Source organism: Neoarius graeffei, chromosome 1, assembly GCF_027579695.1.
Source record: "Neoarius graeffei isolate fNeoGra1 chromosome 1, fNeoGra1.pri, whole genome shotgun sequence".
Classification (NCBI taxonomy): Eukaryota; Metazoa; Chordata; class Actinopteri; order Siluriformes; family Ariidae; genus Neoarius; species Neoarius graeffei.
Genome location: NC_083569.1, coordinates 18,747,128 through 18,763,388, shown reverse-complemented (window position 1 = coordinate 18,763,388; position 16,261 = coordinate 18,747,128). Strand labels below are relative to the sequence as shown.

At 43.1% G+C, this 16,261-nt stretch overlaps 1 protein-coding gene and 1 long non-coding RNA gene across 2 annotated transcripts; both read left to right on the top strand.

Moving 5' to 3' along the window:
• The first annotated feature begins 684 nt into the window (after positions 1–684).
• LOC132886833 (uncharacterized) lies at positions 685–2,598 on the top strand. Its single transcript, XR_009654730.1, has 3 exons — positions 685–782; positions 2,236–2,369; positions 2,547–2,598. It is a non-coding gene; the product is annotated as an uncharacterized LOC132886833 (long non-coding RNA).
• Positions 2,599–6,536: 3,938 nt separating this feature from the next.
• On the top strand, positions 6,537–10,233 carry LOC132891939 (uncharacterized). Its single transcript, XM_060930091.1, has 3 exons — positions 6,537–8,098; positions 8,300–8,462; positions 8,666–10,233. Exons 1-3 carry the CDS (start codon positions 8,072–8,074, stop codon positions 10,156–10,158), a joined length of 1,683 nt encoding a protein of 560 aa, XP_060786074.1. The 5' UTR covers positions 6,537–8,071; the 3' UTR covers positions 10,159–10,233.
• The last annotated feature ends 6,028 nt before the right edge of the window (positions 10,234–16,261 follow it).

The window sequence follows — 16,261 nt, the reverse complement described above, 5'->3', positions numbered from 1 at the left end:
CTCTGTTTATATTTTTGTCTGAATTGGTTGCATGTTTTCATATAGGGAGCTACCTTAACAGCACTGAATACTTGAGTGCTATTGTAGAGATACATTATACGCTGCCATTCATAATTAAATCTAGATCTTCCGAACTTTAACATATCATGGTGAATAAAAAACTTCGATTTCCTGGCAACAAAATTGTGGCTAGTGAAAAGGCTGAATGGCTAGTGACTCAGGAAAACCACTAGCCACAGTGGCCGGTGAGCAAAAAAGTTAATGTAAAGCCATATATACTGTGTGTGTATATATAATATTCAAATTTTCATAACCTTTCTGACCCATCTTTACCAAGGATGCCAGTACTTCTGAATCTGACTGCATGCACATAGTATAATTGATACCGATAATGTTTTTTTCACTGAAATGAATGAGCTGTGATGTGTTTTCGTTCCTTCAGCTGAGCGAGCGCTGGAAAGCGTCCCAGCTGTTGAGACAGCTGCAGTTGGGGACAGCAGTCCAGCTGTGGTTCCAGTTTCAGCTGCAAAAGAACTTCCAGCTACAACGGATGCGGTGCCTCCTACAGCTGTGTCACCTGTGAGTGAAGTTAAGCCAGACAAGGACGCAACAGTAAGAACAAAACACGAGTAATGAGTCGTAATAATAATAATAATAATAATAGAAGAAGAAGACTGAGTTCCTCTGTGTCCAGGATGGACCCACATCACCATCTGCTGGGAAAAGGCTGACCATCTACATGTTGGAATCATGTCCTGTAGATGAACAAGTCCAGATGGCGCGTGAGTTTCACACTCATACACGCATAAAAAACACACACCAACATCTGGCTCATACACACTCCTGCTCTGCAGCTCAGCGTATAATCCACTGTTTGTTTTTGTTTTTTTTTGTGGCCACTGCCTCAAAGAGGCGAAGCGAGGCAGTAGCCACTATGTCATCTTGTTGTAAGAATGAGTGTAACAATAGTGAGACTTCGTAACCAATCGGCACTTATCCTGATCAAGTTCGATTACCCGTTCTACTTCTTGATAGACTTCAGAACCAGAAATGGAATAAGAGAAACCTCGTTATAACTTCGTAGTGTTGTAAGATAATGGGCAGATAAAAAGATAAATGAAATTCACCTTGTGGTTCACCAAGGCTAGTGATTTGATATCGAGTAAGTGGTGTTCATTTGAAGAAAATGTACCTTTTTGATTATCATGGCTTTTGTTTGGGCCTTCTGAAAGGTCAAATGAAAGGTTTTGAAAGTTTTTTTTTTTTCTTAGCTTTTTGGCATGGTGGTGTAGTGGTTAGCGCTGTCGCCTCACAGCAAGAAGGTCCTGGGTTCGAGCCCCGGGGTCGGCGAGGGCTTTTCTGTGCGGAGTTTGCATGTTGTCCGCGTGGGTTTCCTCTGGGTGCTCCGGTTTCCCCAACAGTCCAAAGACATTTAGGTTAACTGGTGACTCTAAATTGAGTGTGAATGGTTGTCTGTGTTTATGTGTCAGCCCTGTGATGACCTGGCGACTTGTCCAGAGTGTACCCCGCCTTTCGCCCATAGTCAGCTGGGATAGGCTCCAGCTTGCCTGCGACCCTGTAGAAGGATAAAGCGGCTAGAGATAATGAGATGAGCTTTTTGGCAGATAGCTTGAGAAGCCGATATCAAACTTCTGCTATTGGCTTTAATTTTTTAATTGTATTTTTTATTTCAGAGTCTTTACACTCCACTTGTGAAACAAAATGTGCTCATTAGTTCTAAATAATGCTTCAAAGACAATTCATGAACAAGTGCTTTCGTACTATTTTGAAAATAGATCGAGTTCACAGCACTGCATTTAGAACAAAATACACTAAACAAAACATGGTAACCAAAACACTCCAAGCCCTGATGCTGCTTGCAGCTTGGTGATGCTTGCAAGAGATGAGGCGAGTAGAATTGATAACATGTATATATGCTATATTTACTGTATGGACATGGGATCAGAAAACTATTTTATTTATAAACAGTAGCCACATGGACCCATAGGGTACCTTTTTTTCTCCCCCATTATGGTTTGCGATGTGTTTCCTTGTCGAGATCGAAAACTTCTCCAAGCACCTCCTTTCAACTCGTCTTGCTTTTGTTCCTCAATAATCGAGAATAGAAAGAGTCTGGTGCCTGAACCCCGCCCATGTTACATGATTGGATGGCTGGGACCATTCACTCGATTTCTGTTCTCTCACATCTCACTCACTCTCTCTGTCTGTCTGCAGATGATCACTTGTTGCCTCTTGTTGAGAAAATCCACCCGAACTTGGCAAATAAGATCACCTGGATGCTTGCAGGGAACCAGAACAATTACGAAATCATGAATATGATCAGCGATCCTGAGCTCCTGTATGCCAAAGTGAGCGCGCACACAATACACACACACACTGCACCAACACACACAAGCAATTTACAGAGTGTTTCATCTCTGATTCTCAAAAGCGTCTGATATTGAAATGATGAATTAACTTTGGTTATGTGGAAACAAAACCCCACCCACCAATCCCTCTTTCCTCCTCTCCCTCTCTGTGTGTAGGTGGATGAAATGGACGCGATCCTGAAGGCGAGGGAAGCTGGTCTCAAGCCGGTGAGGATCTTTTAATAAAAACTGGACGTCTGCTGAAATTAAGTTCTGAGACACACAACGATATTTTGTATTCGATTTCTATTGAAACGTTTCGTCACATCACAGTTTACACAGAGATCAAAAACGTTCAGGAGTCGTTTCTGACCATGTGCACTTCTCTTACAGGAAGCCATCAAGATGCTGTTTGGTGACGAGAACAAGAAAAGAAGGAAGAAGAAGGACTATAGATTTTAAAAAACACTGCACCCGTAATGGAAATTTCTAATAAACACTCCAGAACGCTTAGGAGTTGTCTTTTCAGTTATTTATTACAGTAGATCATATAAAAGATATATAAAATAGGAAAGGAAAGAGAAGAATAGAAGAAGACACCACTTCTGATGATGCCGAGAGTATGTGCCCTCTGAGTTGTGTTTTAGGAATGTTATCTATTATACTCTGAAAGCATTCGCTCACTGCTTGTGTCATCATGTGATTGGCTCAAGATTTTCTATGAAGTTTTACTAATGAGTGCACCTGGCATGCTCTGGTATGTGCAGGCAGATGCGAGTTAGGGAGAGCTCAAGCTCCCTGCTTATCACCACCGAGGTCAGGAAAGGTGATTACATCATGAGAAGATGCGTAGTTAGGACGAACTCAAGCACCCTGCTCATTACCACCAAGGCCACAGAAAAGCGATTACAGCATGTGGAAAAACATCTCTTCTCAGTAACTAAGCCACTTTAGTTCAACATACAGAAACACAGAGAATAATAATGTTCATCCATTAAAATTCCCTCACATTCTCCCCCCTTTTTATCCTATAGGATAATAATTGCTAAAAGAAAAAAAAAAATGTACACAATTTCAGTGGTAAGAGTTCCCAGAGAGATTCAACTTAACATGTCATTGAGTGTACAGGGATAATGCTAAGGCTGTTTTTTATAAGACAGACATCTTAAGTTAACGCTAGCAAGCTACATACATAGATCAGGAAACAATCATAATGAAAATGTTTTAAGTCAGGACTAGTTTCATGTCAACTGTGCTGATGTCATTGAACGGTGGGTTATAGTCTTCATGTGAGTTTGGAGGCCAGTCAGGCAAGTCATCAGAGTCTATTTTCACCATCTGGTAACCGATATTTGTCAGCTGCCTCTGAAACACAGACATACAACATTGACAGAAAACAGGGAGCAAACATAGCATCACAATCACTAAGCCCAGGACCGGTATGGTGGATAGAATCAGAGTCTTCCATCCACTGAACTAACACGATCAGCTGTCTTCAACTCCTTCATGTTCATCTGCTCGTAATTGTTCAGCAACCTTGCGCATCTTGTTCAGTGCCTCAATGATGTTACCGAGTTAACCCTTGCCCTTCTTGACGTGTATTGGTGCTCAGAGGGCGGGCACGCCCTATCAGCCCTCGTCCCACCTCACCGGGACTTGGAGGAAACTCGAAACCCTAAGGCTTATCTATTAGCTAGACACTGAAATACTCTTCCCTATTGAGGGTGCGTGCGTGATTGATGTGATACTTGCACTGTTCCATGCAGTGATGCCTTTCTTCCTCACGAGCTTTAGTCAGCGTCTGGGTCACTTAGGCCTTCTTTTCCTCCTGCTCAGCCGGTTCAGGAACCCTCCTGCAGCAGCTAGCGTGGATCCACGTCACTCTGCCTGTGACTTTCACTGCCGTTGGGGTCGTGAGCAGGACCTGGAATGGGCTATTCCACCGTGGCTTGTTCCACTTGGTTTGTTGGAAGTCCTTCACCACGATCCAATCCCCTGGTTGTAGATCGTGCAGAGGTCCCTCAGCGGGTTTGGGAAGTGCTTCTTTACCTGTTTGTGGATAGATTTCAAAGCAGAGGACAACGTTGCACAGTAATTCAACATTGCATCATCACACAGTGTGGTGTCTGGCAGTGTTCCTTGAGCTGGCCCTATCCCCGTGTTGGGTACTCGTCCAAACAGAATTTCGAATGGGCTGAACCTATGTTTAGGTCTAGTTTGCATCCTCATTTGTGCGAGTACTACAGGGAGGACCTTTGTCCATCCTAGCCCTATTTCTGCACAAGCTTTGCTTAGTTTATTTTTAAGTGTCAGTTCAATGAAGTCCATTTGGAGATGATCAAATGGTTTGTCTGGTATTGGGTGTGCTGCTTGAGTTAGTTTGATACCTTGACCTGCATTATGTTGTGCACATATCAAGCATTGCTTGCAAAATTTCACAGCATAATTTGAAAACCCCTTTGTGAACCATCGCTTTGTTACTTCTGCTACCATCCCCTCTTTTGACACATGGGTGAGCCCATGTGCCAATTTTGCATAGAAAGGGAACATGTATTTTGGTAGACAGGGACCGCCCGAGGGACAAACCCAGACCGAGTTTGCAAGGATACAGCCTGCCTGTTTCCAGACTCGTCTCTCGTCCTGAGTGGCAATATTCTCTTACAGGAAGCCATCAAGATGCAGTTCGGTGACAAGAACAAGAAAAGAAGGAAGAAGAGAAGGAGTATAGATTTTAAAAAACACTGCACCCATTATTGCAAGTCTTGTAAAGTGCTCTACATCTTGATTGTCATTTTATGAAGAAGTCTTTGTCACATGCACACATTTTAAATAGAATTTCAAAATAAACTTCAACATAAACTGCAAATTTATTCACTTGAAGGTTAAATTATTTACAGTAGCTTTCTCTTTAATTTTCTCTTTAGGTGAAAAACCTTTGAAAATAGAAAAATAGAAAAAACACAATTAACAGTTAAAATGCAATGCTTCTGTGCAAAATACGCATTTAAAAATGCACTATGCAAATATGCCTTAAATACTTATGCAAAATAGACATATGAGAAATATTTTAAACTACAAAATATGACTGTAGAAAAAATAAGATTTAACTACTTGGTATACACATTAAAATTACAAGGAAATAAACTACCAGAATCTCCATTTTGCCACATCCAATATGGCGGCTAGGATGACGTATGATTCTACGCAGAAGGCGGCGTCTATGTTTATATGTCTATGACTTCACGGTTGGCGGGATTCTCGCAATGCGGTGTGCGCATGATCAAAAGTGGAACGAAGTATCGCTACCACAAGATAACGCACGATTTCATAAGACTTTACTGGCTGTCTGTGGTGTACAGTACGTTTGTAAATGTTATGCGCTCTTTTATCATCGTGGGAATTGATTATAGCTGTAAATAAATATTGAAGTTTTTTTTAAAGAATCCATATAACTTTATTTATATGCCCGTATACTACCTTTATTGAATCAAATCCGTATAAAATACGGACATTCCGTATAGGTTGACATGTATGTACATTCACCGGTTGGCTTTAAATCAATAGTTTGGAAAAGTTTCGGCTTTTTTAGACACTGTGTTGACCGCTCTTATTTGTCAGCACTAATCTCATTTTATGTCTTCCCTAGATGATGATGCCTCACCCGCTCCCAAAAAACAGCATTGGACCAGCTCTTTGGAGAGTTCATCACTTCCAGACCTCCAACGAAGACCATACTGGAGCAAGCTAAGACTGAAATTAATCAAATACAGAGAGAGAGATTGTCTAGATTTGGAGGGCAATGTGTTGCAGTGGTGGAAAGGGCAGATAGACCTACCACTCCTTTCAGCTTTGGCTAAGAACTACTTGTCCATACCAGCAACTAGTGTATCTTCTGAGCATGTCTTTACCACTGCAGGGGATATTGTTACTGCCCAACGAAGTCTCCTACACCCTGATCATGTCGATCAGTTGATATTCCCACTAGAAAGACCACAATTTTTCTGCCTACCTAGAAGGACCAGAGAGGGGTCATTTGACCCACACAGCTTGCCTACCTAGAAGGACCAGAGAGGGGTCATTTGACCCACACAGCTTTTGCCGAATACACTAATCACTCATTTTGTTATGGTAATGAGGCTGTTAGGGGCAGTGTGTGGGGTGAGGGGTGAGGGGGTCACACCTTACAATGTGTGTGTAATTGTATGTAAATGTCCGAGCATAAAACTATCAAACGTATTGTTGTGCATGTGGGAGCAAATGATGTTTTCAGAGAACAGCTGTTTGTCCAAGATGATTTCAGAAAACTTTTTTCTGATCTCTATAAGACTGGAATACAATCTTTTATTAGTGGCCCACTCCCAGCGAGAGGAATTTTTGCATTTTCTCGACTCTTCAGTCTTAACACCTGGCTTGGAAAAACTTGTTTTTCATTTGGTATGAGCTTCATAGACAATTTTAACCTTTTCTGGAATCGCAGAGAATTCTTCAAGCCAAATAGCACTGAACTCAGCTGGATTGGAGCCAAAGTCTTAGTAGACCATTACAGACTTGCAATCTTTTCTCAGCCAGCATTGAAGAAAACAGTTGTTTCTGTGTTGGTAACAGCCAAGACAAACAGGGGCAGACAGCTTCTTCCGAAGGGCTGTCAGCCTCTGAAATCACCACAGGTAAATAGTAACTAATACAGTATACTGTATATAATACATATAATATTATGAATTAAACGTTTTGCTTGGACATGAAACATGATCACTGATTTTCTGAAGCGTTAGGTTCAGTGGAGAGCACAGAGGAGAGGAGAGGAGAGGAGAGGAGAGGAGAGGAGAGGAGCACAGAGGAGAGAGGAGAGGAGCATGGAGGAGAGAAGAGAAGAGAAGAGAAGAGAAGAAATGAGAGGAGCACAGAGGAGAGAAGAAAATAGAAGAGAAGAGAGACGAAGAGAGGAGAGGAAAGGAAAGGATAGGAAAGGAAAGGAAAGGAAAGATGAGGAGAGAAGAGACGAGGAGAGTAGAGGAAAGGAAAAAAGAGGAGAGAAGAGGAGAAGAGAGGAGAGATGAGGAGAGGAGAGCAGAGCAGAGCAGAGGAAAGGGATGGAGAGGAAAGGAAATGAGAGGACCACAGAGGAGAGGAGAAGAGAGGAGAGGAAAGGAGAGGAGCACAGAGGAGGGTGGTGGAGAGGAGAAGAGAGGAGAGGGGGTATGAGGAGAGGCAAAGAGAGGAGTGGGGCACAGAGCAGGGTGGTGGAGAACTGAGGAGTGGAGAGGACACGGAAGAGAGTCTGGAAGAGAGAAAGGAGTGGTGTGGAGTGGAGTGGAGAGAGAAAGGGGTCCAGGAGTAGAGAAAGAGAAGAGAGAAGAAGAGCAGAGGATAGAGGTGAGAAGTGGAGGGAAACTGAGTAAGTTTGGATTTGAGGAGGGCAGATAAGAGAGGGAGGAGGGCACAGAGGAGAAAGTGAAAGGCAGGAGAGAGTAAAGGAGGGGAGAGGAGAGGAGAATATGGAGGAAGGCAGAGAGGAGAGGAGGGGAGGGCAGATAGTTTGAAGGGAAGGAGAGGGATATGTGGATGAGGCCAGAGAGAGTGACACAGAGGGACACAGAAGTCTTTTCTGTGATGGAGTCACGGATGTGCTTTCTTCATGTTCCCTATGTTTCTCTATGGCACAGCCCCCCAAGGCATGCCCATGGCGACGGGTCTGCATGTGAATGTCCCATGTGACCATAACGAGTCATGTGAGTGCACACAATGGTTCAATGAACGTGTGAATGTCCCATGTGATCATGACGAATCATATGACTGCAACCAGATAATGGTTGAATTAGCGTGTGAATCTCTCATGCCATGTGACCATAACGACTCATGTGAATGCAACCTGGCAATTGTTAGATGGATAAATACCAGTGCATGTGGACTACTGCTTCATTTCCCTCAAGAATTTTGTGGTGAAAGAAGCTCCTCTCCAAGGAACGAAGATGCAGAGATTCAGCACTCAACAGGCATTGGAAATGATCCTGGATGGAGCTGACCCTGGCGAATCGGATGGAGAAGACATCAATCTCCAGGTGGATTCAGACTCCGAGCTGTCTCAGTCTTCAGGTAATATTAGTTATTGCAATGTAAAAATAATAGTTATTTCCCAAAAACTACTAGTTCTAGTTAAAAAATACTAGAGGTGATTTTTACTACATTACTTGAAACTAGAAAAATAAACCATTTTTGCAGTGATTAGCTTCTATACTTGCATTTGTGATATCATTTGAATTTCCCATTGCTCATAATTACATTTTTTCATGCTACAGATGAGGAGAGTGCTCCCCAACCAACAAAGAGAGCTCGGCTAGCGACTGATGTGGCAGAGACTGCAAAAGATGGCACAGTATGGCATGAAGAACAGGTGGGAACGGGTCCACATTTCACCCCACCAACGCCATACAGCGCAGATGGAGAGCCAACCGCTAAGGCCAGGAGGTCAATCACAAGTCGCCTTCAGAGCTTCCTTTGTTTCATCACTCTGGACATGCTTGGCATCATACGAGACTGTACAATTCAACATGCGAAGCAAACTGAGCATGTGGATTGGTTCATGGGCATACCTGAACTAATGGCATTTATTTCCATCACCATCATGAGGGGAATCATCAAGGTGCCATCACTGCATGACTGCTGGTCGAAAAACCTGGGAAACCCACACATCATCGAAACCATGTCCCGAGGGCGTTTCAAAAACATCATGCATCACCTGCGCTTTGATGACAGAGACACCCGCAGCGAGCGAGTACAGACTGATAGGTTTGCTGCAATTTCAAACATATGGGGATTGTTTGTCACCAACTGCATCACATCCTACATCCCTGGTCAACACATCACCATTGACGAACAACTTTTCCCGTGCAAGACTCGCTGCTGTTTCCTACAGTACATTGCAACTAAACCAGACAAGTTTTGTATCAAGTTTTGGGTGGCGTGTGACTTGAAAACCAAATACGTCTGCAACATCCTCCCATATCTTGGCAAGGACCCCACTCGGCCTCGTGGGGAGAGAGTGTCTGAGAGTGTAGTCATGAGGCTGATGGAACCATTCTTGGACAAGGGCAGAAATGTTACCACAGACAATTTCTTTACATCACTGTCACTTGCAAAACAACTACTTAGCCGGAATTCAACCATCCTCGGCACAGTCAACAGGATTCGCCAAGAAATTCCACCATCAACTCGACAGATGCACCGCGATGAATTTACCACCCAGGTATTTTCATCCACTGGTGCCACACTGACTGTGTATGCGCCCAAGCGGAAGAAGACAGTATATGTTCTCAGCAGCATGCACAGCACGATTCAGACACAGGAAACCGCCAAAAAGAAGCCAAACACCATCACACTCTACAACACAACAAAGTGCGGCGTCGATATCATGGACCAGATGGTGCGGGAATACACTGTCCGCGCAGGAACAAGGCGCTGGCCAATATCAGTGTTCTACAACATGATAGACATTGCAGCACTGAATGCCCACGTGCTCTATCAATTATGCACTGGGAGAAAGGAAAGACGGGTGGATTTCCTGTTTGAACTGGCAAGAGAGTTGGCTCACTCCCACGTGGGTATGAAAAAGGTCCAAAAGGAGCAATTGCTTCGGCAACAACCCTCCACACCACAATTCGGACAAAGAGCCAAGTGTCAGGCTAAAATCAAATGCAAGGACAATCGTGCAACTGTGCGCTGTGTTGGCTGTTATAAATATACATGTGGGAAATGCAGAAAGGAGCAATGGCTGTGCCAGAATTGTGAGTGACTGCTCAAATGTATTTCACTCATTTGCATTCTTTGTAAATATGCTTTTTTCTTTGTAAATATATTTTTTCTATTTTTGGCACACAAAAATACTTCTGCAAAAACTTTCCACACGAAAACTGGGAAAACAGTTGCTTTTTCATTCATTGTAAATGTTTTGTTTTGATTTTTTTTTAACAATAAATGTCAAGAGTTTTGATCCCAAATTCTCGTTCATCCTGATGATTCACTGCATAAAAATCCACCATATGTTTATAAATCCACCATATGGGCACACACACACATGCAAAAACACAGCTCAAGTGACTTCTGTGAGCCGCTAACAGCCACATTTCCACAACAAAAGGAGTGTCCACAGGGGGTCCAAAGGGTCAAATGACCCTCTTGTGGGCCTTTTAGGTAAAAAGGTCAATTGACCCCTCCGTGGTCATTGTAGTGTTTAAAAAAAAAAAAAAAAAACACACACCTTAGTTAAATGTTTGAATCCAGGAGCCGTGTTACTGCCTTTTGACTTGAATCCAGGAGCCTTGTTACTGGTTTTCTAAAGTATTTTCAATCTTTTTGAGGAAGATAGAATGTGTCAACGGGTTAATTTTTTGTTAATTTACTAATTATATTGGATGGGATCCACTATCCTAAAATCTCATGGCTTTTTTCTTTTTATTAGTATAAATTTCTTTATTAAACCTCTTTCAAAAACTTAACACAGGGTGAGCTGCTTAGGCTAACAAAAATGTGGCAGAAAGTTAATTGTTCATTATTCGGGTCTGAATTTTTTGAAATTGTGTAATTCCTGTTTTTGTAAAATAAAAGGCACAGCCAGTGGTAATTCTTTAAGTGCCAGTACTTGAGAAATACTATGTATTCCATGGTATAATTCTCTTCTGCATCGCATCTCACTGCACCGCATTGTGTTAAAATGAAATCGTACAGTATCGCACTAGGTTGGAAAATCGTATCGCATCTTACCATTGGTAATTTCATGAATCGTTAATGTATCGAATTGTTGGCAGTGCATCAAGATGCGTATCATATTGAAGATTCCCATCCCTTGATTTTGTCACACACAAAACCAGTCAGAAGTTTGGACACCCCTACTCATTCCTACGTTTTTCTGTATTTGGACTATTTTCTATAAATGTAGAATACTGAAGACATCAAAGCTATGAAATAACATCCAGAACATGTATGGAATTGTGTGGTAAACAAGTGTACAAAACAAAAATATGCTTCATATTTTAGATTTTTCAAAGTAGCCAGCATGTCCCTTGATGGTGCTTTACACACTGTCAGCATTATCTTAACCAGCTTCATGAATGCTTTTCAGTTAACAGGTGCCTCGTCAAAAGGTAATTAGTGCAGTTTATTGCCTTCTTAATGCGTTTAAGATCAAACAGTAAATAATAAATCCAGTAAATAGTCCTATTCCACAACTATAGTGATCCATATTATGTCGAAGCGCTCAGCGAAGTAAAGAGAAACGACAGCCATGTTTTGGCTTCCGTTTGTTTGCCTGTTCCCACCGTAACTCAAAAAGTAGTGAACAGTTTTTGATTAAATTTTAAGGACAGGTGAGCCATGGGCCAAGGAGCAATTGATTAGATTTTGATGCAAATCCGGATGTGGATCCAGGTTATTGTAATATGTGGCGTGGAGGAGATCAGTGCTCTATCTAGATGGATAGATCTTTGGTGTGTTAGTAACTGTGTCAAAGTTTAAAAAAAAAAAAACAGACTCATTAAAACATTTGTTGTGGCATTATTCTATTCATGAAATATATAAGTGTGAAGACAACATTTTGAAAAATGAATCCCTGGAAGATCCTCATCTGAATGTGGCCACTGCTATAAAAGTGACTACGCCACTCTCAGTTTCAAGGATGAGAACCCTACAATAAGGCACCTGGATTTACTTCCCCACAACAGTTCAACATAAATAACTGAAATACAACTGTCATAGTCATATAAAAAGCTTTTATTTTCTTTTAATTTAAAACAAGACTACTCATGGGCACTAGGCTCTCAGCCACATAGACAGAGGGTAAGGTGACAATGTGCCTATTGGCAACAGGAATGTGCAAATAGCAAAAATAAATATGGTATAAATAGTGTAGGTGTTCATGAAAGGAAAACCAAAAGAATACACAGCAAACATTAACAAGGCACAAGAAAAAAACAAATACAAAAACCCAAAAAAAGAGAAAAAAAAAAAAAGTTACTGCCACATGGGCACAGTCTAATTTGTTAAATGGTAACAACACAGCACACACACGTACTACTCTAAGAATACTTAATTTGGTTTCCCCCAACAGTAGCCTAAATACTACTAAAAAGATGGAACTACAGCCCATAGGCTGCACACTTTAAATACACAAACCTAATACCTAGTCACAACACACAAATCACCAAAGCTCAATTTCCTAATTGCCCAGAGTATTAAACCAACAAAAAGAAAATTAATTAAAACTCAATAAGGAAAAAAACAGTGGTGCCCCATCTACCGCTGCTGTAGCACCAATGATGATGACGATGTGTTCCTGCATGTTTTTAACAAGGCTGCCATTAGGAAAATACTATGGTTACCCACTTACATTAAGTAAAAAAAAAAAAATTAACAAAACAAAAAAAAAACACACACATTGACCACTCCCGCATAGCGCTGGGCACCGTAGTACTTTCACGAGATATATTACAAAAAGGCAACATCACCTCCCGCTCGGACAGCTACACAGAAACGAATTTTACTCATAGAAGGTCAGGTTCCAGCTGGGTCCACCCCATCAGTAATACTGCGATAAATTCAGTAATCAAAATCAACAACAAGAAAAACATTTAAATTTGGCTAAAGTCAGACATGACGTTACCTTCCGTTTGCTCGTCAAATCGCATGAGCTGTTACCCACACACAGGCTTCCAGCTGCAGCCCACTGGCAACACTGTGATTAAATTAAGCGAGGTCAATAAACTTGCAAACATTTACATGAAACAAATGCATGGATCGAATGCAAACAGACGCAACTTTACCTTCCGTTTGCTTGTCCAGGCACTGAAGTCACTACACACACAACCAGCTTCTTTGTAAAAAAAAAAAAAAGACAAAAATAACCACGGAGAGGAGACGCCACATATACCACCGCAGTGCTCAGCATCAACTCGGCGTCTCTTCCCAGGTGAGTTAAAGACGTGACGTTTTAAACTCTACGTGACACCAACAGGGAAAACAAGGGGCCAGCTGCCGTATCAAAATAAAAGTGCAGTGCTCCCATAGCCTACATGAAGTCTGAGTGAAAATGAAATGATAAGCATTTGAAATGAATCTCAGTAAATTCTGCGCTCCTTTTCCTGATCAGGGCCTCATTATTGGACTCGGACTAATGGGGGCGGAGCAAAACAAACTCGCTTCCTCACCAAGCAACGCGGTGAAACACAAAGCCTTCAGCAGCCAATCAGGTGGCGCTTTGGAATGTTTAATTTCAAAATCCTTCATTTGTTCAACGGCTGAGTTTCGGCATCCACGAGCGACTCTGCGATTCCTCCTGCTGCACCACTGGATTGATTCCAGCACCAGCTCGAGAATTAACTCCTGCATCGCCAGCGATGAACTTCTTGTTCGAAGACCTGCTGCTGCAGATGGAGGCGCTGCCACCGCGCGAATGGAGCGGACTGACCGAGCCCTGCGACGGTGAGTTAGCCGGTTTTCTCGCTTTCGGTCCGGCAGCAAGTGTTTTAAACGCCGCGTTATTACAGAAAAGGGGGTTAAAATAGCACTAAATAAACGGAAAGGCCATCAGGAATAGAGTTAACAGGGTTTTGATGAAAGCGACCTGTTCCTTATTGTTTGGCTAATCGGTTTACATCCATGATAATTAGCTTAAAGTTAGCGGCTAGTCAGAAAAGTTACTGTAGATCAAGTTGGCTAAGCTAGCTAGCGGTCAGCATGAACACATTTTGCTGCCTGAATATTATAACTACAGCAGTTACAGACGATTTTATGATTGTGAGAGACAGACGCGCTTAGAAATGTCGCCATTAAATGGGGACAGCTGCACTTTAGCGACTAAACTCCGCCATATTTATTGAGGCGATCTCGAGAGGATATCGCTCTTATATCAGAAGAACACGAGAGAAAACCACACAAAAGGCTTCAAATCACCAAAATAAGTACAAAAACGTTTCTTAATGATTTTTTTATGTTAACATATGACCATAACACACACACACACACACACACACAGGTTACTGTCGCTAAAGTGCAAACTATCCCAGAAATGGCAGTGTGAGCAGAAATGACCCATTCGGCTAATAGTTTAAGATGTATAATAATTTCTGTAACCTAACTTTAGTGTGTGTTCAGCAGTTTGTTAGAAAAGTCCTATAGTTAGTTTACTAAAAGTCAAATATTTACTCTGAAGAGGAATGTTAGTGAAGCTAAGGTTAGCAAGTCGGCTAGTTAGCAAAGTTAATGTCACTAAATTATTGTTTTCCAGTGTTCAGGGTTTTATTTGTCTCTTCGTTGGGCTGTAAACCAGTAAATAGACACTCTGGAAAATGGAGTTAAAACAGATAAAATGCTTTCAATAAGATGAAATGTGTGCGAGTTTATTATAGAGTTGTTCATTGGTGTGTTTCAGCAAACTGCTGTACAGCTAATAGGAAAGAAAACTGTGTGTGAGTGTAAATACGTTTGGTGTAAAGAACTGTGCTGGGTTTCCCAAAAGCCTCTTAAAGCTAAGAGCAGCTTAATTAGGAGAGAGTGTTCATTATGATGCTCGCACTGCCATTTAACGATGATCTTTGTGCTATGATGCTTTTGGGAAACTCGCCCCAGTTTGTTTAGACTGAGGATTTCCTGCTGTACAAAACAGCTCTGTTATAAAAAGAGAGGTTTCTGATTCATTTGACGAAGACAGTGAGGCAGATCTGCACATCTCATCTCTCTTGTATACAGGAAGGATGTTTCCTGCCAGCGAGGAGAGACATGAAGAGGATCAAGATCCCACACCTCATCAGGAAGAAGAAGAGGAGGATGATGATGATGGGTTTGAGGCATTTTTGAGGGCCCTGCCCCCTTTAGAGACCCTGTCCCCTTTAGGTACCCCACCTCCTTTCAGTGCCCTGCCCCCTTTAGGTACCCCACCTCCTTTCAGTGCCCTGCCCCCTTTAGGTACCCCACCTCCTTTCAGTGCCCTGCCCCCTTTAGGTACCCCATCTCCTTTCAGTGCCCTGCCCCCTTTAGGTACCCCATCTCCTTTCAGTGCCCTGCCCCCTTTAGGTACCCCATCTCCTTTGAGGGCCCTGCCCCCTTTAGAGACCCTGTCCCCTTTAGGAAGCCCATCTCCTTTGAGCGCCCTGCCCCCTTTAGGTACCCCATCTCCTTTGAGGGCCCTGCCCCCTTTAGAGACCCTGTCCCCTTTAGGGAACCCCTCTCCTTTGAGGGCCCTGTCTCCTTCCTTGAACCCCTCTCATTTGAGATGCCCACCCCCTTTATGGAACCCACCCCACTGCTCTACCTCCATCTCTCTTAGCAACCCACCCTCCTGTGATACCCCAGCCCCTTTGTGGAACCCAACCCCCTGCTCTGCCCCCATCCCTCTTCGTAACCTGCCCTCCTGTGATACCCCAGCCACTTTGTGGAACCCAACCCCCTGCTCTGCCCCCATCCCTCTTAGCAACCTGCCCTCCTGTGATACCCCGGCCCCTTTGTGGAACCCACCCTCCTGCTCTGCCCCCATCCCTCTTAGCAACCTGCCCTCCTGTGATACCCCGGCCCCTTTGTGGAACCCACCCTCCTGCTCTGCCCCCATCCCTCTTAGCATCCTGACCCCTCTGTGGAACCCACCCCCCTGCTCTGCCCCCATCCCTGTTAGCAACCCGCCCTCCTGCGATACCCCGGCCCCTTTGAGGAACCCGCCCCCCTACAGTATTTCAACCCCTTTGACGAACCCCACACCTGTTAGTATCCTGCCCCCCTGCAGTATCTTGACCCCTTTGAGGAACCTGACACCCTTCTGGAACCCAACTCCCATCTGGATCCCAACCCCTTTGATGACCCTGTTTCCTTCAGGGAACCCCACTATGGTCCCCGTAGGGTTTCTCCCCGTAGAC